The sequence below is a fragment of the Brachionichthys hirsutus genome, chromosome 24, assembly GCF_040956055.1.
Source record: "Brachionichthys hirsutus isolate HB-005 chromosome 24, CSIRO-AGI_Bhir_v1, whole genome shotgun sequence".
NCBI lineage: Eukaryota > Metazoa > Chordata > Actinopteri > Lophiiformes > Brachionichthyidae > Brachionichthys > Brachionichthys hirsutus.
Genome location: NC_090920.1, coordinates 4,378,133 through 4,398,344, shown reverse-complemented (window position 1 = coordinate 4,398,344; position 20,212 = coordinate 4,378,133). Strand labels below are relative to the sequence as shown.

Here is a 20,212-nt window from a genome sequence, read left to right as displayed (position 1 = left end):
GGTTTTGGAGCCTTTTAACGAAGTCGTGGCTTCGCTCGTGGCCGACTCTGCAGACAGTCTCTGAATCCAACAATTGTAATTCCATACTTTCAGCTCTCCCTGGTCGACATGCCGGTTCCATCCAAGCCCCCCCCCCCCCCCCTCTTAATGACATTTACAACAATTCTGAAACGTCAAATCCTGCGAGTATCTGCAGTACTAAGTACTTAAACCCGTCTGCTTAACCCGCCTCAGGATCTCGACATGACCTTGACAAGGACAAGCAACATTTAAGAGGAAAACCACGACATCTTTCTTTTTTTGGGGGGCCCCTGGTGCTGAGGATTATTTATGAAGCCATTTTCTGCTTATATCAGCAAATGGGCTTCCTCTACTGGGAGAGACGCCGTAGCTGAGGCGCCCCCCCCCAAAAAAAAGTGAATTTCAAACATTGTTATATATTTGTAAATAAATTATTTTGCCATCAAAACCCTCTCTCATTGTCGTTTATAGAAGGAAACCGCTGTCGAGATGTTTGAGGCGCCGCTTTTTGCCAGTGTCAACACTGTTACCATGACGACACAGATAGACACTGCACAACAGCGTTGATGAAACGGAACAAAGGGAAACAAGTGTCAGCGCTGCATCCCTCCCCGACCTGATCTCAAACGTTGATCTGAATTACTTAGTTTATTCCAGATCAAACGTGCAGCGCCGCAGCTTTCATGCCTGCGACTGCATTTCTTATTAAGAGCAATAAACTGAAACTATTTCTGATTACGCGACAATCTGCGTCTGAGAATCGAGTCGTCGAGCCCCCCCTCTGCTTTATTCGGGGCTTTTGAACCAAATAATAATACATTATAGCTGGAAGTCTCAGGAGTCTGTTCATCTAAAAGCTTGATTTATTTTGCCAAACCTTTTGTCTCATATTCTTAAATCCATATTTACAGCCTTACTAACTCTTCGTCTTCGCCATCCTCACTTCCACCAACATTCACTGCCGCAACCAGAACGAGACGAACGATGAGCCTCGACTTCAGTCCATTGTCTTTCGCTTTGAGAGGGACACGTCCCCCACGGACCCGAGCAGAAGGCCGTGTCCTTCGCCCACGTCCCGCCGGTTAGACGGCCGTTTCCTGGTCCTGCCTCTGTATCATCTGGTAGTGCTGCCTGTTCTCCAGGTAGGCCGCCAGCTCGGCGTCGAGGGACTTCTCAGCCCTGTTCTTCGGCGTATCGCCCTGAGGAAGACACGCAGGAGTCCATGTTTACCTTTCATTTTCAACATTTTACTTCCGTTTCCAGTCGCTGCTCTCAATCTCCCTAACATACTCTCTCACGCCATGCGTCCCCCCCCCCCCCTCTCTCTCGCTCTCTGTCTCTCGTCCACGCTCTGCATCTAGGTCATAGCTGAAAGCCAACGCATGCAAAGCTTTATCTTACATAAAAAAACAAAGACGATCCAGATTTGAAAGCAAGCGACTTGGGTCACTTGAAAATAAGTCTTTCAGCAAAGACAGAAATCTAATATGGACAGAATTTAATTATTCAAATGGCGTTTGTCTCCGTTTGTTAGCGGGATGACGGAAAAACTACTGGATGGATCTTGATTTTTTTTTTTTATCTGAAGATTGGTCTACCTTGGATCCCATTATATTTTGAGAGCGATCCGGATACCCGTCTGGATACAACAACAAAAATAAATCTGGATTTTCCCACTTACTTAAAATTGAGGCTTTAAAAATAAAGTAATAATCGCATCTTGTAAAATATGCGGTTCAGAAGATCTGAGCTTTTCTGGGTGATGAAGTGCCAAATTACTGGACATGAACTTTTTTTCCTCTCCCCGTGTCTTGCGCAGGTTCTCCGTGCAACTTGGGTGCCCCCTGCAAACTCTCCAAATGCATGTGTGTGTGTGTGTTTGTGTGTGTGTTGACCCCCAGATGAGCTGGCGCCTCATCTGAGGGTGTGGCTCCACCTCAGATGAGCGTAGCCGAAACACGGGTCGCAGCTGACGACGCCTTTATACCATGATATAAACACGCATTCGTGTCTTTTTATTGCGTACAGAACCCACCTGTAGGTCGGTTTTCATGAGCGAGGCTCCTGCTTCGACCAGATAATGACAGATGGTCCTCTGGCACAGAGACGCAGCTCGATGAAGAACTGTCTCGCCGCTAGCGGGGGGACGAGTAGGGGGACAAGAGCACAGGTCAAAGACATGTCAAAGACAAAGATAATCAGGCGCCTGTCAACGTTATTATCTTGTTAGAATCTCCCGACATAAGTATCCGTAGTAATTATGATTTTTTTTTTATTAAAGCCTTTGGCAGTTAAATAATGTATTGCAATGCTAGCAGCTTTCTTTTTGCTGATGACTGACGCCTTAATATTGCAAAAAAAAAAAAAAAAAAAAAAACTCTTGACTTCACTCACTGCAGTTTTTCTGTAACATCAAGCAGGTCACTTGGAACTAGAAAACAGAAGAGCGAAAGCAGATCAGGCTTTCTTCCATATTCAAGTTGTCAACTTCAGAATTTCTCCTTCACAGAATCTAACGTAACTATATTTTATGATCAAACTAAATTTTTCCGAGCGATTCTAGATTGTTGCAATCACCGTTGTCCAGAATGTAGCGGACCACCTCTTTGCTTCCTGCATCGACTGCGTGGTGCAGTAAAGTGCAGCCCGATGCGTCAACCGCCGTGAGGTCGCCGCCCTTCAGGTGCAGCTCCTGCAGCTTTTGGATAAAAAAAAAGAAAAGGAGTAAAATGGTTCCGCCTGTTTCATCTCCATGGCAACTCTCAAGGACATCGTCCAGCAGGCGCTCCTCTTCCAGCTGAACTCTTTAGGTCATAGAAACGTTTGAAATCCTTTAGAACCTTACTTTGCGTAGATTTAAGACCTATATCTTTAAAAACAAAAACCTGATCCCACAATGTAAATCGCCAAGCAGGATCTTTTGCTTAAAACAGAAGCAGGAAGCAAAATGCATTGATTTCTGAAGCCGTCTCTGGACATGATGCGACAAAATCTTCCACGTTTTGTAAGAAAATAAAAGTAGTCTTAATTATTAAGTTAAAAAAACAATATAAATTAGCCATTCAGAATTACCTTATTTGTATCCTTCAGCTTGACACACTCGATCAACATCTCTAGCAAAGAGAGAGAGAGATTTAAAGTACTGGCTGCTTCAAAATCAATACATAATACTTTCAATATATGATAAATAAATGCACTGCACTTATATAGCGCTTTTTCCACCACTTCGTGGTGCTCAAAGCGCTTTACATGAGGCCTCACATTCACCCATTCACACTCCAGTGGGCGACTGTGCTGCCACTGGAAGCAATTCGGGGTTCAGTGTCTTGCCCAAGGACACTTCGACATGCAGACCGTCAGAGCTGGGATTCGAACCACCGACTCTCTGACCACTGGACGACCCACTCTACCAACTGAGCCACAGCCGACTGGATATTTAAGATACATTAAACGGAAAAAAAATAAAACCATGTCTTAGCCTTAAAATCCTGGTGAAGCAAAGCGCTTACAACAGGATTACAACTCACGACACATCCTTTGCTTTGCCACACGGGAATTGCTGCTCAGAGATTACAGCCGACAAATTTATCAATCAATCTGTCAAAGCAATTAGCCCGATCAATAATCCATCCAGGCGTACACACGTGGCCATCGGTTAGCGATTGCAACATGCTTTTGTTTGAACAGCTGACCCATGAGATCAATGATTATTAGGCTGACCCAAATTCTCTTGATATGGTTGACTCTTAATCCGGTTACGTTAAGCCTAGTGTGTGTGTGTGTGTGTGTGAGGGAGGGAGAGAGAGAGAGAGAGAGAGAACACAGAAAGAGAAACGACTTCAAGAACAAGAACCACTAAGAGCTTTTGTAGCTCCAAGACACATTAAAAACACACAATTCACAAAACCCAACGCAGGCTTGGAATCCAGGAGTCAAAATGAGAGTGAGAGAGAGAGAGAGAGAGAGAGAGAGAGAGAGAGTAGACTACAGTGTAGTCTGACTCGTTTGACTCAAAGAGCAAAAGTGGAAGTCTTAACCTGCAGAGAATAAAATCATGTGAAGAAGGTCCACATAATCTAACTCCCAGCATGCAACGCGAGCACGAGGAGATAGAAGTCGAAAAAAATGTGTGTCAAAAATAAACGGTCTCTGTCTGGAGGCACAGAAGCCGTCCCAAACGTATTTCCTATCCACGTGCACGCCCGTCGCCCGGTAGGTTCAGTTCCTGTGTGTGTTGGGTCAAAGTCACGCGCACGGAGCCAAATTTCAAAGCGTGACAACCGATTATCTACAGGACACGGAAAGCGTGCACGTGTGCTACCTTGTCCTCTCTCCCGCTCCGACTCGCTCGTCGTTTGGCTCTTTTCCTGTCTGGAGATAAAGAGAAACCACAGAAGAAGAACCTCTTATTGTCCCTGCAGCGAGTACACGAACGAACACTCAATATTTAATAAAGTTTAACTTTATATTATATTATTATCGTTCTCGGTGCACTGGCCTCGGTCTGGGCTTGAAATCGGTGGGTGTGTTGGAGCGATGGATGCAGCCGGCTCTGCAAAACCAGCAAACAAACAAACAAGCAGTGACGCCGGGAAAACGGCGGCGCTTTTGAACGCAGCGCCATTTCTCCCTCTTCTCCTCCTGCGCTCGTCAATTCAAGTCTATCCAGTGAATTCCTGCAAACACGTTCCTGCAAACACCTTTTCACAAATGATATTTTCATGATGAATAATACCAGAAAGAGCAAGGCCACTTTTTAAATATATATACACAAAAATCTTGTGTTCGCCGGGGTTTTTTTTTTGTTGAAAACTGCCTTTCAGACTTTCTGCTCCCTCATTTGGTAGGATCGGCGTTTACATAACAGCACACAATATTCTTTCTGATCTTCAAATGATTGCTAAGCTCAGTTCAGCCTGAAAGCAAAGTTTTCCAATGACATTGTGGAGTTTTTATGTACCGAGAAGAACGTAATTACAACGCAAATTTAGAGCGGAAGTTTGTTTTTCACATTTGACAGAAACACAACATGTGTGACGTTTCCTTTTTATCGTATTTGCCTCATCTCATCTTCTGTCCTCAGAAAACGAAACGCACAAAAGGACGCACTAACCTCGTGAGTTTGCTCGCGTTCGGCGACGCGTTGTGGGTCGAGGCTTCAGCTTCAGCTGCAGCGTCGTCGCTGTTCAGGCGCGGCCCCCCCCTGAAGCAGAAGAAACATTTAACGTCAACTTCCGGCGCCATCCCGCCAGTTTTAGTTTCTTATTTTTAGGCTGTGTTTTTTATCATTATATATATAATAATAGTTGTTTTTTTAGAAATGTCCCGACCACCTTCAGCCGTGTGTCTGAGCAACCACGTTTCCCACGGGGATCGATAAACAATTCCGATTCCGATTCCGATGTACGATGTTAGTTCAAAAACGGCCAGGCGGAAGCGTGTTTGGCGCGTAGGCGTCGTCCTATCGGATTGACGGCGGGATAGAGAGGCAGAAGAGCGTGAAGTGATTATGGTGGGAGGAATAATGTTCACCTCTGGCCCTGCGTGGGGAAGCCACTGCGTGTGTTTGTGCGTGTGTGCGTGTGTGTGAGTGTGTGTGTGCGCGTGCGACTCTTGAGTGTATTCCATTTCTCCCTCTCTCTATCCGCCGTTCTTCTGACAGTCTCTTCCCCAAGCCCCTCCCCTTACTCTGAGCTTGCCTCTCAGTCTAATCTCTCCTCCTCATCCTCCCACTCAGTGCACTCCAGCAGCCCGCGGCCCACACGTGCACGCCCACGTGCACCGCAGCTCTACCTGTACTCAACGCGGCGATGATGGCGCCCTACCTGCCGTCTGCCAGGCTGGCGTCCGGGTCGACCAGGTCTGGCATGGCGGAGGGGGAGGAGCCTGTAATTGTCTCGAAAACGAGTTCGGGATCCAGGATGAAGAGGTCTTCCTGAGAAATGTCTGTCACGTAGTGCAGATGTTCCTGCGGAAACAACCGGGACGGTGCGACGTTACTATAACAAATACACGTACACATATTGAATAAGTATCCACGTGTACATGAAGCGATACTCACCTGTGCTCTGTCTATCCTGTAGAAGTGATCTGCTGTTGTAGCTGGAAACAGATCATAGCGTCACGCATTGAAATCTGGATCAGCACCAGAACGTTCTGGATTGTTCTCTATCCAGCAACCGTGAAAAGTCAAAGCCAATCAGAGTTGTGTCATTTTTAAACTTGATTTTTGAATCAATAAATGGAGTTAAAAGTTTTAGAAGGTAATATTTATGTTCCTGACCTCATTCTGGATCAGAACCAGGAGACATTTTTCCTGATGGTTCATATCGGACCCCTTTAGGACTGTGGTTTATCATTAGCCCCCCCATGGAGGTTATGAAAAACCACTGAACTAATGAAGTCAATTGCTAAAAGGTTTGTTTTACGGTTATTGAATATAGAAATGTAAATAAAAATACGATTCTCCATAAATCGAGTTCTAAAACTCGATATTTCTGATGTGTAACGAAGTTCTTAGAACTGAAAAGGATGCAGAAATGTGAAGTTTAAAAACTTGATCCAGAAGTAAAACTGTCAGCGTTGCTATGCGCAACCAACCCCCCCCCCCCCCCTTCTCTTCCCTTCAGCTTGCTTTGTTCTCTGCTTAATTCCTTCAGGACTCACAAGCCAAGCAGAGGTGTGTGTGTGTGTGTGCGTGCGCGGGGGTTATGTAAGATGCAGAGGTTCTTTTTAATGAGATATTTCCCGGTAAGCTTCTGCTGTCTGAAATTAATATTCATGAGCTTCAGCAACGAAAAATGAAACAATCCGAGGAACTAATAGAATATTCTGAGTACGACACCGCACTCGCGCTGATCGCCACAGGTGCGTAACGTCGAGTCAGACACACAAGCGGGTTTTTATGTGGTTTTTTTTTGCAGTAGCTTTGTTCTGTGGTATTTGGACGTGTATTTCTGGGTCACGTACATAAAAGAAATAAAAAAATAGCACTGTCAAACATCACACTCATCCTCTCTTCTGCCTCGCCAGCTCGATTCCTCATTTGCCACAGTTACTACCTCCACCGCCAGCTACCCATTGTGTAACCCCCCCCCCCACACACACACACACACACGTGGGCAATACATGGGTAGGAATTTAGAGGTAATCTCCATAAAAATCCTACATGTTGTTCCGACTGCAGATGAAAACAAGCACGGATACGATGTTAGTGGGTGAAGGTGTGTGTGTGTGTGTGTGTCAGATCCTTTAGATCTCAGCCCCCCCCCCCCCCCCCCCCCCACGCACTTCATAGGCATCACTGCCAAATGCATCTCTCCCCACCCCCACCCCACAGACACACTTCTACCACAGGATATTATTCTCTTTACTCTCACATCACAAGGATTCTTATTACTTTCTGAAATCAGGAATCAACTCCTAGCATCCTCTCTCTCTCTCTCTCTCTCTCTCTCTCTCTCTCTCTCTCTCTCTGCAGTGAAATAATAAAAGGTGTGTAATTTCCTGCTCTTTAAATCTGATAATGTTCCGGTGTTGGTCGCTTGGCCAGCTCCACATCAGCACCAGCGCCACCGATTGCCTTGGTGGTTTCGGCCCCTTCTTTGCCTTTTCTGCTCCAACAGGAGCACAAACTCTCGGATGAGAGGTGAAACGTCTCAAATCTTACGTCCTCCCTCTTTTTTTCTTGCTATACGTGATTCACCGTGACCTTGGATGACGGTGAAGGTGATGTACTTACAGTCTAGGAAACACCACTTTGGAGATAGTCTCTGAACGATCTCTTCCTCAGCCGGCTCCTCCTGAATTTCAAGCAGACAAAACAGGAAAGAGATCAGATTGACCCCCCCCCCAAGGATAAAATGTGTTTGTGATATTTAAGATCTCCTGATCCAGCAAGAATAAATCTGAAATGTTTTCATGAAATCTGTTGACTTGAACAAAGTTTTTCACACATTAACGTCGACATGCCTTATTACTGCAACTTTCTGTATTTTAGCACCACTTTTTTATTTTTTTTTCCGCCTTCAATTAGGACAGAATGCTGCAGGAAAACCTTTAACAAGATCAGAAAACAGACACCTCATTAAAGCGACTCCGTGCTCCGAGCTGCTGCTCGCCGTAGCGCTTGGTTTGAAACCTTGGTCTTTGTTCACAGCGCTAAATGTTCCAAGTCCCTTTTTCCATCTGTGAACCTCTGCCCCCCCCCCCCCCCACACACACACACACACACACACACACACAACCCTGTCAGACATTGCCAGTCCACCACAATCAAGGACTATATGCCAACATGTCTTCCTCATGCTTTGTCTACAGGGGAACAATGTCAGAATAAAAAACAATTGAATTATATAGATGGTAATGTATTATCTGCAAGCACGTCACAGCAGGGTGCAAGACGCTGGCAGGCAAGGCATGCATGGAACGACACACCCAGGTAGCGGGCGTAGCGTACAGGGACACCTGAACCCGGGGACGGACCGGAGACCCCAGAGTCCAGATGGAGGACGCCTCCAAAAGGTGGTCGAGAACAATCGAGCCAAGATCCTGCGAGACTGGATCTTCCTTTAGCGAGGGCAGGTGAAGGCAACAGTGGTGATCGGGGCACTAGGGGCAGTAACCCCCCCCCCCCCCAAGCTGGGTGCATGGCTCCAGTAGTGATTGGGGCAGTAGGGGCAGTAGCCCCCTTGCTGGGTGCATGGCCCCAGTGGTGACCAGGGCACTAGGGGCAGTAGCCCCCAAGCTGGGTGCATGGCTCCAGTAGTGACCGGGGCACGAGGGGCAGTAGCCCCCAAGCTGGGTGCATGGCTCCAGCAGTGATCGGGGCACTAGGGGCAGTAGCCCCCCCAAACTGGGTGCATGGCTCCAGTGGTGACCGGGGCACTAGGGGCAGTAACCCCCCCCCAAGCTGGGTGCATGGCCCCAGTAGTGATCGGGGCAGTAGGGGCAGTAGCCCCCATGCTGGGTGCATGGCTCCAGTGGTGACCAGGGCACTAGGGGCAGTAGCCCCCAAGCTGGGTGCATGGCTCCAGTAGTGACCGGGGCACGAGGGGCAGTAGCCCCCAAGCTGGGTGCATGGCTCCAGCAGTGATCGGGGTACTAGGGGCAGTAGCCCCCCCAAACTGGGTGCATGGCTCCAGTGGTGACCGGGGCACGAGGGGCAGTAGCCCCCCCAAGCTGGGTGCATGGCTCCAGTGGTGATCGGGGCACTAAGGACAGTAGCCCCCCCAAGCTGGGTGCATGGCTCCAGTAGTGATCGGGGCAGTAGCCCCCAAGCTGGGTGCATGGCTCCAGTGGTGACCGGGGCACTAGGGGCAGTAGCCCCCCCAAGCTGGGTGCATGGCTCCAGTAGTGATCGGGGCAGTAGCCCCCAAGCTGGGTGCATGGCTCCAGTGGTGACCGGGGCACTAGGGGCAGTAGCCCCCCCAAGCTGGGTGCATGGCTCCAGTAGTGATCGGGGCAGTAGCCCCCAAGCTGGGTGCATGGCTCCAGTGGTGACCGGGGCACTAGGGGCAGTAGCCCCCCCAAGCTGGGTGCATGGCTCCAGTAGTGATCGGGGCAGTAGCCCCCAAGCTGGGTGCATGGCTCCAGTGGTGACCGGGGCACTAGCCCCCCCAAGCTGGGTGCATGGCTCCAGTAGTGATCGGGGCAGTAGCCCCCAAGCTGGGTGCATGGCTCCAGCAGTGATCGGGGCACTAGGGGCAGTAGCCCCCCAGGCTGGGTGCATGGCTCCAGTAGTGATCGGGGCAGTAGCCCCCCCCCCAAGCTGGGTGCATGGCTCCAGTAGTGATCGGGGCACTAGGGGCAGTAGCCCCCCAGGCTGGGTGCATGGTTCCAGTAGTGATTGGGGCAGTAGCCCCCCCCCAAGCTGGGTGCATGGCTCCAGCAGATACCAGGAACAACGTCCAGGACAGCCCAGATCCTGCTCGAACCCTTAAGTTCCCAGGAGGCACTATACCGGCCGGGTGGGCGAGTCGATGATTATACTATACACAGTATATATATATATATATATATATATATATATATATACACACACACACACACACACAGTGTACTTCACTTCACAGTCACTTAACTGTCAGTACTGCAGTCATGCTGCGCTTCGTCCGTCCGTACAGTGACTCACGAGAAGCCGTTTCACGCTCCCATTAACTCGCGCCCTGTTCACCGCTTGAGTTCGTGTCGAGAGCAACGGCAATGCTTCTAGAATTCTTGTTAATTATAGGACACATAAAAAAAAGCACGAGGGTCGAATCCCAACCTATCCAGACCCCCAAAATAATTAGACATCCAAAGGCAAGATTCCCATCATGCATCCATCGTGGGAAACGCCTGCCGTAATATCGCATGGAACTGCTCATACTTCCTGATTATTAAAGCCGTCTCGGAAGCTTTGGAAATGCAGGGATTTTGCATGCCCCCCCCCCCCATGCAGGCTGTGACAGAGCCTTGCTCTGTAAACACCTCTCTCACCCTCCTCCCTATTCGCCCGTAATCCTGCCGTCAAGTTCAGCAACACGACTAAAAGACGAAATGCCTGCAAGGCTTTTGCAGAAAACGTGGAAGCACGGAATCAAAAGAAGAACTCGGTCTGACGGCGTTTTCTCTTTGACTTCTGATGTCTCTTCGGCATGTAATTTGTCTTTTGTGCATATTAGAAAGAAAAGGGGGGGAGGGGGAAACTGGGGCTGAGATTCTTTTCTGTTCTGGCTAGATTCAGCATGCCCTTTGGGCTCATTATCCCAAAACAAGTATTTAAGTATCTTAAAAAGTATTTCAGCAAACCAATAAATAGTTTTGTTGTCGTTTCCATCTCTTTCTCATGGTGATTTTTTTTAATGGATTCCTCATTCTAGTTGTGTCTGGAAGGTTTTTTTGTCCTGATCTTGCTTGACTCATTGTTTGTATTTGTGTATTTGTATTGTGTAATACATGATTTGATACATTTTCTGCCCTGGAGCGCTGCTTCTGTTTACGTGTGGGCGTTTAAGTGCTAGTTTGGTTTGATGTGGGGGGGGGCAGAGAGAGAAATAGAGACAGAGACAGTGTGTGTGTGTGTGTGTGTGTGTGTGCATCTCTCAATGAACATTAAATACACACCGAATACTGTGCGTTTTGCTCATCTGAATATCACCTTTTCTCTCGCTTGCTCTTTTGGGCCTAAACGTAACCCTAAGGAACCGTAATTTGTTAGCGAATAAGCGTGCCTCTGCAGCCGAGCCAAAGCAGCAATGCAAATCACAAGCGTCCAACTACCAACCTGCAGCCTCAGTGGACAGAGGGGAGTCCTACAGAGGAAGAGGGCAGCATGGGAGTGAGGAGGAGAGGAAGAGGAGGCTCGATGATTCAAACGGCAGAGAACAGAAGCCATTCCAAAGAACCAGGCTTATATATGAAGTACAATTTAGGCAACGCTGTGAAGAACAGATGCCTTCCCAATAGTAGTGCATGTTGAACACGTGTCTGCTTGTATTTGTACGCTTTAATCTTGAACAAATGCCCAACACCGTTTTTGCTGAAATGCAAAGTCGCGGTCTATTTTCGAAGGTCTTTTTACTTTGCAGCATTTTCTTCACGTATTCCTTTTGCACAATACTGTAAATGTCATCCTTACAAATGCTGCTTTCACAGCAATAATACAAACAGAAAGATTAGAAAGAGCGAAACTAGGAAATGTTTGTTTCCAAATTTCCCTGAAACATTTCCTAGTGTCACTTTAAAGTGTTGCTTATATACCGTGTTCTTTTGCACTATATTTTAGCTTGCTTAGTAAACTGTATTTATATGGTTATGTGTATTGAGAACTATCTAGAATACTTCCTGGATGTACATAAATGCATACATGTATACATGCCTCTCCTCTAGAAACAATACACTTAAGTAAAAGCAATGTTATTTTTTTCTCACATATTTATGTTAATGAGGCAAATAATCAAATTACATTATTTTGTACTACTTTGATTAGCTTGTGGGGGGGGGGGGGGGGGGGTTGAAGCGCTAATTTGGAATTGAATCAGGATGGATTTTTAAAACGCTTTCATTTCTGTCATTTTCATCTTGTTTCATGATCTCATAACGTCCTCCGGTCCCTCCTTACCTCCTGCAAACGGTTGATGCATTCCCTGCAGCCTTCCAAGTCGATGTCGCCAGGTACCATGATCGGTCCGAGAGGAATGGCTGGAGGTGCAGAGGAACAAAACAGTGATCCAAGGAGCACCGGCCTCCATTTAAAAAGGGCAGCACTTAGCTTCTGCCCTCAATGTCAACTCCTGGTTATCTAGCAGGTACTGACAAAGACCTGATATTCACATGAATATGCAAAGAAAGGTGGTACTTTTAGGGCCTGTATGTAGTTTGGGTAAATGTTGCTGTGGTGCAGATTACAATCCCATATATGTTGCGTGCGTCTGTATAAATAATCTCCAATTCAGATGAAAGACAACGTGAATGACGAGTTAATCTGGCAATTCCTAACTAAAGCAAATCATTCCAACACAATCCATCCCTGATGCTCGGCGACAAAAGTACAAGTACAAAAGGTAACGGCGCCACCCAGTGTTCATATACTAAACATAAACCGGTCAAAGACGTGTGTGTGATTCCTTACACGCCTGCCGTAGTTTTTCGTTGTCATGGTGAAGCGCTTCGTAGTCGCTCATGCTGATTTTGCTGACCCTGATTCCCAGTTTGTCCGGGACCGACTGCTGGCTGAGGAAACGACAAACAGCAAATGTAAACTACTGAGGGAGAGTCAGGGTGAACTATAATCATGTGTGTGTGGGGGGGGGGGGGGGGGGCATACTCATCGAGGTGCGGCGGCGAGGACCGTCCTTTGGTCTTCTGAACCATGTTCGCTTGGTTCCTGCGGCTGATGCGGATGACAGAAGGCGCGAGCCGGCACGGTTCACCGTCCACCTCGAGTAAATACATCAGTCGCTGGTAAGTATTTCAGTACTACGGAAGCTTATTGCATTCACTGAAGAAACAAACGTTTCTGTTTTCCTGAATTTATGAGATAACTTCAAAGAAACAGCGCAGTATCCATCCAATCAGAAAGGCACTTTCTTCTGAGCAACCGCAGAGACTTGAGGTGCCGACGCAGAGTCGATAAACTGAGAACAATCCCTTCACGTTTACTCAGAGTATTTCCCAGCGTCTTAAACCAAGATGAAAATAAACGTGAACAGAACGAGTAAAATAAGTAGGCCTACAGAATTATTTCAGAAAAACAGAAAAAATATTACCTCTAATAACAGAAAAAATACCTCTAATAACATTAAAAAAAATATTTATCATAAATTTATCTCATTAAATACAGGAAAACAGAAAAAATAAATAATTGAATGCAATAAGCTTCCGTACAATACCCTTTAAACACAAATAAATGTCGGTACTACTGGCCAAAGGTAGTATCTCCGCGGCGGAGGTAATAATCCGGATTAACTGTGTGAATATGAATCTTGAATTTTAGATGGACGTGTATCTGCAGTACACGCACCTGTACTGGGAGCGGTTTCCTCGTGGTGAGGACGACCTCTCGGCACTGAATCAACCTTTCGCCGTGACCTCCGACCTGGAGGGTAGCCTGCAACGCACGCACAATATTTAATCTCACATTGCAGCCATTAATCCCAGTTATCTCCCCTGGTTACTATGGTTACGAGGAAACGGTGCGCGCCGTACCAGCGAGGTCATAGTGAATCCGATGACCTCGATGTAGCCGTCGTCGTGGCGTTGAGGCTCAAAGTCGTGATGCTCGCTGGGGTTCCCCCAAGGCGTCGTGCCCGCACAGTACCTGGCAAATCCGACAACTGTCAATAATACACACACAAGTACAAGTAGAATGATGTACGAGTATTTAGCAGTAGTATCACCTGGGGATGTTGAGGAAGACCAAACACTGCAGCTTCAAGTCTTGAGCCTTTGATGTTAAATCAATGCCGTCGCACTGCGGACACAGAGAAACACGCGGATAAAGAGCGCGAAGGAGGGAACGGCACGAAGGAGGGAACGGCACAAAGGAGGGAACAGCCTGAAGGAGGGAACAGCCTGAAGGAGGGAACAGCCTGAAGGAGGGAACGGCGAGAATGAGGGAACGGCGAGAATGAGGGAACGGCGAGAATGAGGGAACGGCCTGAAGGAGGGAACGGCCTGAAGGAGGGAACGGCACAAAGGAGGGAACGGCCTGAAGGAGGGAACGGCACAAAGGAGGGAACGGCACAAATGAGGGAACGGCCTGAAGGAGGGAACGGCGAGAATGAGGGAACAGCCTGAAGGAGGGAACGGCACAAAGGAGGGAACGGCCTGAAGGAGGGAACGGCGAGAATGAGGGAACGGCCTGAAGGAGGGAACGGCACGAAGGAGGGAACGGCCTGAAGGAGGGAACGGCGAGAATGAGGGAACGGCCTGAAGGAGGGAACGGCACGAAGGAGGGAACGGCCTGAAGGAGGGAACGGCACGAATGAGGGAACGGCCTGAAGGAGGGAACGGCCTGAAGGAGGGAACGGCCTGAATGAGGGAACGGCCTGAAGGAGGGAACGGCCTGAAGGAGGGAACGGCGAGAATGAGGGAACGGCCTGAAGGAGGGAACGGCGAGAATGAGGGAACGGCCTGAAGGAGGGAACGGCCTGAAGGAGGGAACGGCCTGAAGGAGGGAACGGCGAGAATGAGGGAACGGCCTGAAGGAGGGAACGGCCTGAAGGAGGGAACGGCCTGAAGGAGGGACCGGCGGTAAACTCACCACCACCTGGATGTGCTTGGTCAGATCTCTGGAGCTCCTCATCAGGAAATCGGAGAACGCCGTCTGGACGAGAGACAAACAGAGTTTTAGTTTCTCGATTTGAACAGAAACAGCATGAAGCATGTTTCACTGACACAAACCTGAAACACGGAGTTTTACTCACCCCGGCGTAGAACATCTTATTCCTGAAGCGGCTGGTAAACCTCTCCGGGTTGGCCTCTGAGACAACGAGACGGAGAGACAGTAAATATACGTGGAAGATTCCACTCAAAAAGCAGTAGATTCTTCAAATAACACGTACCTGTATTCTAATACGTACATTTACATCGAGTAATATACTTTTGATGATTAAGTGTTCCTTTGTTTGTTTGTATTGTGGTTAGCAACAAATGCCAACGTACCTCTGGACTCGTGGAACTCGAGAGTCACGCGGGCATCAAACCCGAGACTGAAGTAATTATTGAAAATATCCAGAGGAAGCTGGGACGCACAAAAATACACACAGAAATACACACAAATATCACCAGATACCAGCGACGTCTGGGCTTCGTGACCCAGATATAGTCCACGTTGGAGCAGCTAAACAATTATGAGCGGCCCCAAGAGTATATAAAACCTGTTGTGTGTGTGTGTGTGTGTGTGCGTGCGTGCGTGCGTGCGCGCGTGTGTGTGCGTGTGTGTGCGCGCGTGCGTGCGTGCGTGCGTGCGTGCGTGTGTGTGTGTGTGTGCGTGTGTGTGTGCGTGTGTGCGTGTGTGTGTGTGTGTGCGTGTGTGTGTGCGTGTGTGTGTGCGTGTGCGTGTGTGCGCGCGTGTGCGTGTGTGTGCGTGTGTGTGTGTGTGCGTGTGTGTGTGTGTGTGTGCGTGTGTGCGTGCGTGTGTGCGTGCGTGCGTGCGTGCGTGTGTGCGTGTGTGTGTGTGTGTGCGTGTGTGTGTGCGTGTGTGTGTGCGTGTGTGTGTGCGTGTGCGTGTGTGCGCGCGTGTGCGTGTGTGTGTGTGTGTGTGTGTGCGTGTGTGCGTGCGTGTGTGTGCGTGCGTGCGTGCGTGTGTGCGTGTGTGTGTGTGTGTGCGTGTGTGTGTGCGTGTGTGCGTGTGTGTGTGTGTGTGCGTGTGTGTGTGCGTGTGTGTGTGCGTGTGCGTGTGTGCGCGCGTGTGCGTGTGTGTGCGTGTGTGTGTGTGCGTGTGTGTGTGTGTGCGTGTGTGTGTGTGCGTGTGTGTGTGTGCGTGTGTGCGTGTGTGTGTGTGTGTGTGTGTGCGTGTGTGTGCGTGCGTGCGCGCGTGCGTGCGTGTGTGCGCGTGTGCGTGCGTGTGTGTGTGCGTGTGTGTGTGCGTGTGTGTGCGTGCGTGTGCGCTCACCTTGTCATTTTGCTGCTCGTCTGCGTCGGCGCCGGCATCGTGGTTCGGCTCAACGTGGAGATTCCATCTGTCCAGCTGGACGACATTTCCGTCCTCAACGTGGGACAGGATCTTCGACAGAGGCTCGTCTGTGTAGCCCTGGAACACACACGGGGGCAATGCATTGTGGGAAATGGAGGAAAAGCCCGAATCGAATGAGCTTTTCAAATTCTAAGAACACGAAAAGCTCAAATAAAGCACGCGTTTAAGAATGCTAACGGTGTGTGCGTGTGCGTGTGCGTGTGCGTGTGCGTGTGTGTGTGCGTGTGTGTGTGTGTGCGTGCCGTTGCCTGTACCCACCCCTCCCCAGTTGAGCGTCCTGGCGAGATCATTTCCTGTCCCCAGCGGTAACACGGCAACAGGAGGTTGAGGATTTAATCCCAGTTCGTCGAGACAATTCAGAATCCAGCCCACCTGGTTTGATACACGCAGAGATGCAGTTAGAGAGAGATGTGCGTGCACCCACCCACCCACCCACACACACACACACACGCGCTCACGCACACACATTTGGAGTTACTCTCCTACTACTCACGGTTCCGTCGCCTCCACAGGCCAGGATCCGCAGGTTGGGGACTTTATGATACAGCTCGAGACTATAAACACAATCGTTAGTGATCATTGCAATATGCAAATACAATTATCTGTGTGTGTGTGAGAGAGAGAGAGAGAGAGAGAGAGAGAGAGAGACACTTACCCCTCCTTTGGTCCTTTTGGGCTCAGGTCAAATACCTGCCTTGGGTTCAGGCACCACATGAAGGACTGCAGGATCTTTGCGCCCTGTCCCAAAGAGAAACCAGCAGATAGTGGGGGGGGGTGCAGAGCAACTAAAACGAGTTCACGCTAACGGCCGAATGATGAACTGACTAGCGGCCACGTTGTCTTCATAAATAGATACCTGGTTCCCTCCACTCTTGGGATTGACAAACACCAACAGCGGTTTCATCAGCGGCGAAGGAATGGGTCGGATCACAAACGGCTTCCACGCTCGTCCTTCCTGTCGAACGAGAACATTTAAAGATCGGTTTGTGAACTCGAGGTTTTCTCGTCTCGGGATGCTCTACGGGCTTCTGTAACCCAAAACCCAAACACAAACGCAGCATGAATATAAGCGTTTGTGTGCGTGCAGAGCTTCCTTAGATGCTAACCTCGCCACCTTTCTTGCTGCCTTTCCTCTTGAAGGACGTTCTCTTCTTTTTCTTCGCAGATTTCAAAGAGGGCTTTTTGGAGAAACAAAACAGTGCGGCTTGATTTAATGACAGGCAAAAAGGAAAAATGTTGTTTTACAAACGAGGTTGGATAAAAGTCAAACTACATTTCTTGCATCGACCTCGATCATTGTTATAATGGATCTATTAAATAGAACAAGCTTTCGTTTCAGCCCTGCTAAAAGTGGAGGATAAATGAAGCAGGAAATGTTACATTTAGGAACCACGTTTCAGAGTCAGTACCTGATGGCGTTTGACATGAACGATCCACGTGGGCGGAACTATGAGGGCAGCGTGAGCTCCTATTGGACAAACCTCCTTAATGTGCTGCATGGTGAAGCAGGCCTCTCTGTTGTGGCACTAACAGAGACACACTTTTATTACGTGATCCGTCAGATATAAGTTATATAAGTGAACATGTTAATACGCTCACAGCCTGTTTGCACCACGAGCAGCTGATGGCCACAATCTCCTTACTGTGGAACGCAAACTTCTGCTGGAAGCCCTACGCAGAGGGAAGGAGAAAACCCGCTTCTGATCGTCTTAATGCTGAAAATGAAAAACTTATATACATGAACAAAATGACCTCTCACCTTCCCACATTGTTTGCATTTGCCTTCCTGTCGTCGCCGAAGCACCCAATGATGATGCACTGGCTGAAAATATACCCCCCAAAAAAGACGCTTTTTAGTATCTTCGAATTTTCCTTTACCATAATGGCAAAAAAAATACAAGTCAAAATAAAAACTAAACAACTACTATGGAATCTGTGTTCAGCAGGAACTTACATGATGACATCAATCATTTTATTGATGTTTCACTTAATTGCTCATGGGCAACCCCGCCCATAAAACTGATGAGAATTTCAGAACTCACCTCTCGGTTGTTCCTCGAGCTCGATTCTCTGAAAGATGGTTTGCACGTGAAATTAATCTGAAGGCAAACACAAAGAGCCGAGAGGAATCAGATACGGGATTCTTAACTTGCTGCATGAAAACACACATCAGGCTTTGTGTGAGGTTTAAATGAAATCAGAACTAAAGAAATGTGTAATTTATTAATCCCGTTGGATCAAATGTGAAAAATTCCTGTTCAGGAAGCACAAAATTTATGTTTTGAATAATTCCATCTGTCAAAATCTGACATTTGAGCCTTCAAAATGAATAAATGCATTTATTCGGTTCATGCTTTTTATTTTACTTCAAGGATGGATGACAATAGGATCTATTATGCTACGCTGTTCCATATCATTTGCGTAGAGCCTGCGTGTTAAAGGCATGAGGAAGTGTATTACCCGCTTCAGCTCTTCTATGCAGATGATGTGAGCAACTATCTTGCAGGCAGCACACTTCCTCCGACTGGCAGACTTTTGCTAGAAGGAAGAAAGAACACGTTTCCGGTAACGAAGGCAGAAAAAGGTTAAACGGCGCGAGCTGGAACAAGACACACAGAAATTGAGGGTTATTATCGTGTAATTACCAGCGCTCGCGCGACACAGTGCTCTTCTCCCACGTAGCAGTAGTCCCCAGACACATTCGTCTCAAACCAGATGTGATCGCCACAGACAGCTGACTCCTACACAGATTAGAGGCCGACTCACAGTTACCGTCCACAGGTCAACAGACACGTCGGGAATGAAACGGGACGCGGCGACGGGAGAGAGCGAGGGGGCGGGGCCCGCAGGTGATACCGCGTCACACTGATACCACGACTCACAGTCCAGTCCACGGCGCCGCAGACGGCGCCTTCCGACTCGGTTCTGCTCAGACAGGATGCGCCGGGCTCACAGGGTAGCTGGTCCGGTTTGGTTACCGCCTTCCTGTAAATGGGGCGAAGAGGAAGAGGCTGAAGTCAAAGTCGAGAGATTTAAAAAGAATCCTTCATTGGATTCTTGGACTTTTAAATGTGTGCATCCAGAAACAAACAAGAAATAAATCTGTGTGTGCGTGTGTGTGTGTAGCTGTTACGTAACCTTCTACATTGATAATCCCCCTTCTGGACCTGCATTCCCCCCCCCCCCCCCCACCCTCTCTCTCTCTCTCTCTCTGCTTTCACACCACGCCACCGCCCCCTCCTTCCGGCCTCACCTCCTGCTGAACAGCTTGAGTCCACTTAGAGACCTGGAGCAGCCGCTCAGCGTTTCCTTCTCTTCCTCCTCGCAGACGGGAGGAGGCGAAAAGGCACCCGGCGGGAGCGCGGAGGAGGAGGGCGGCAGCGAGGAGCTCGAGGAAGAGGAGACGGAACTGAATTCTCCTTCTCCCCCTTTCGCATTGACGAATCCTTCTCCCTCACCGTCCGTCACCCCATTTCTTTCCGGGGCAGCACCGCCGCCACAAACCTCGAGTCTCATCCCACGTCCCGGATCCGTATCTGCGACCGGGTCAGGATCCATGACCTGAACCGGGTCTGCCTCGTCTCGGCGGAACCAGCTTCAACTCCGGACGCTTGCAAAGCTCACGTCCCCCGGAAGATCCGGTAAACGGAGGACTCTGGAGGCTCCTTTAAGTGTTTCAAATAATCCCTCGAGGAATTCTTGGAAGTTCTTAAAAAGTTCTGACTTCAGGTTATATGAAACCACCATGCTGGAAGTATTTCCTGGACGTCGTTTTAGAGCCAAACTGCTCCGGGACGTCAGAGACGGCTGCTCTGTTGACGCGAGAAAGTCAATAATCTAAAGGACAAACAAAGGTGTGCACGTGCGTGTGTGTGTGTGTGTGTGCGTGAGATTAGTGCAGGGTCCTAAAGGAGAGATAATCCCTTCCTGCATTCCTCTCCACGGCGTTTACTCAGTTGCAGTACTGTCAGTATTTTTTGCAGTAGTCCACTTCCCTGGGACTCGAACTCT

At 48.6% G+C, this 20,212-nt stretch overlaps 1 protein-coding gene across 1 annotated transcript; it reads right to left on the bottom strand.

Annotated features, from left to right (window-relative positions):
• Nucleotides 1–851: 851 nt before the first annotated feature.
• Nucleotides 852–20,027, bottom strand: LOC137912094 (diacylglycerol kinase zeta-like). Its single transcript, XM_068756448.1, has 34 exons — nucleotides 19,455–20,027; nucleotides 19,084–19,186; nucleotides 18,847–18,942; nucleotides 18,662–18,739; nucleotides 18,244–18,300; nucleotides 17,961–18,023; nucleotides 17,801–17,872; nucleotides 17,611–17,727; nucleotides 17,308–17,379; nucleotides 17,058–17,156; nucleotides 16,857–16,939; nucleotides 16,695–16,755; nucleotides 16,460–16,573; nucleotides 16,121–16,258; nucleotides 15,169–15,247; nucleotides 14,931–14,986; nucleotides 14,768–14,830; nucleotides 13,902–13,975; nucleotides 13,711–13,822; nucleotides 13,526–13,612; nucleotides 12,830–12,942; nucleotides 12,635–12,735; nucleotides 12,125–12,204; nucleotides 7,763–7,823; nucleotides 6,083–6,123; nucleotides 5,847–5,989; nucleotides 5,135–5,224; nucleotides 4,520–4,573; nucleotides 4,343–4,392; nucleotides 3,094–3,134; nucleotides 2,599–2,719; nucleotides 2,416–2,452; nucleotides 2,057–2,156; nucleotides 852–1,220 (listed from the first exon to the last, which is right to left on the bottom strand). The coding sequence occupies exons 1-34, from the start codon at nucleotides 19,757–19,759 to the stop codon at nucleotides 1,104–1,106; spliced, it is 3,078 nt and encodes a 1,025-aa protein (XP_068612549.1). The 5' UTR covers nucleotides 19,760–20,027; the 3' UTR covers nucleotides 852–1,103.
• Between the last annotated feature and the right edge of the window lie 185 nt (nucleotides 20,028–20,212).

What these genes read in the sequence shown, in the direction of transcription:
- LOC137912094 (XM_068756448.1), bottom strand. Translation starts at nt 19,759, where the DNA reads ATGGATCCTGACCCGGTCGCAGATACGGATCCGGGACGTGGGATGAGA. An exon ending in GGAAACCGCTCCCAGTACAG is followed by an intron (nt 12,943 to 13,525) that starts GTGCGTGTACTG and finishes TATTTACTCGAG; the next exon opens with GTGGACGGTGAACCGTGCCG. An exon ending in ACAGGATAGACAGAGCACAG is followed by an intron (nt 5,990 to 6,082) that starts GTGAGTATCGCT and finishes TTGTTTCCGCAG; the next exon opens with GAACATCTGCACTACGTGAC.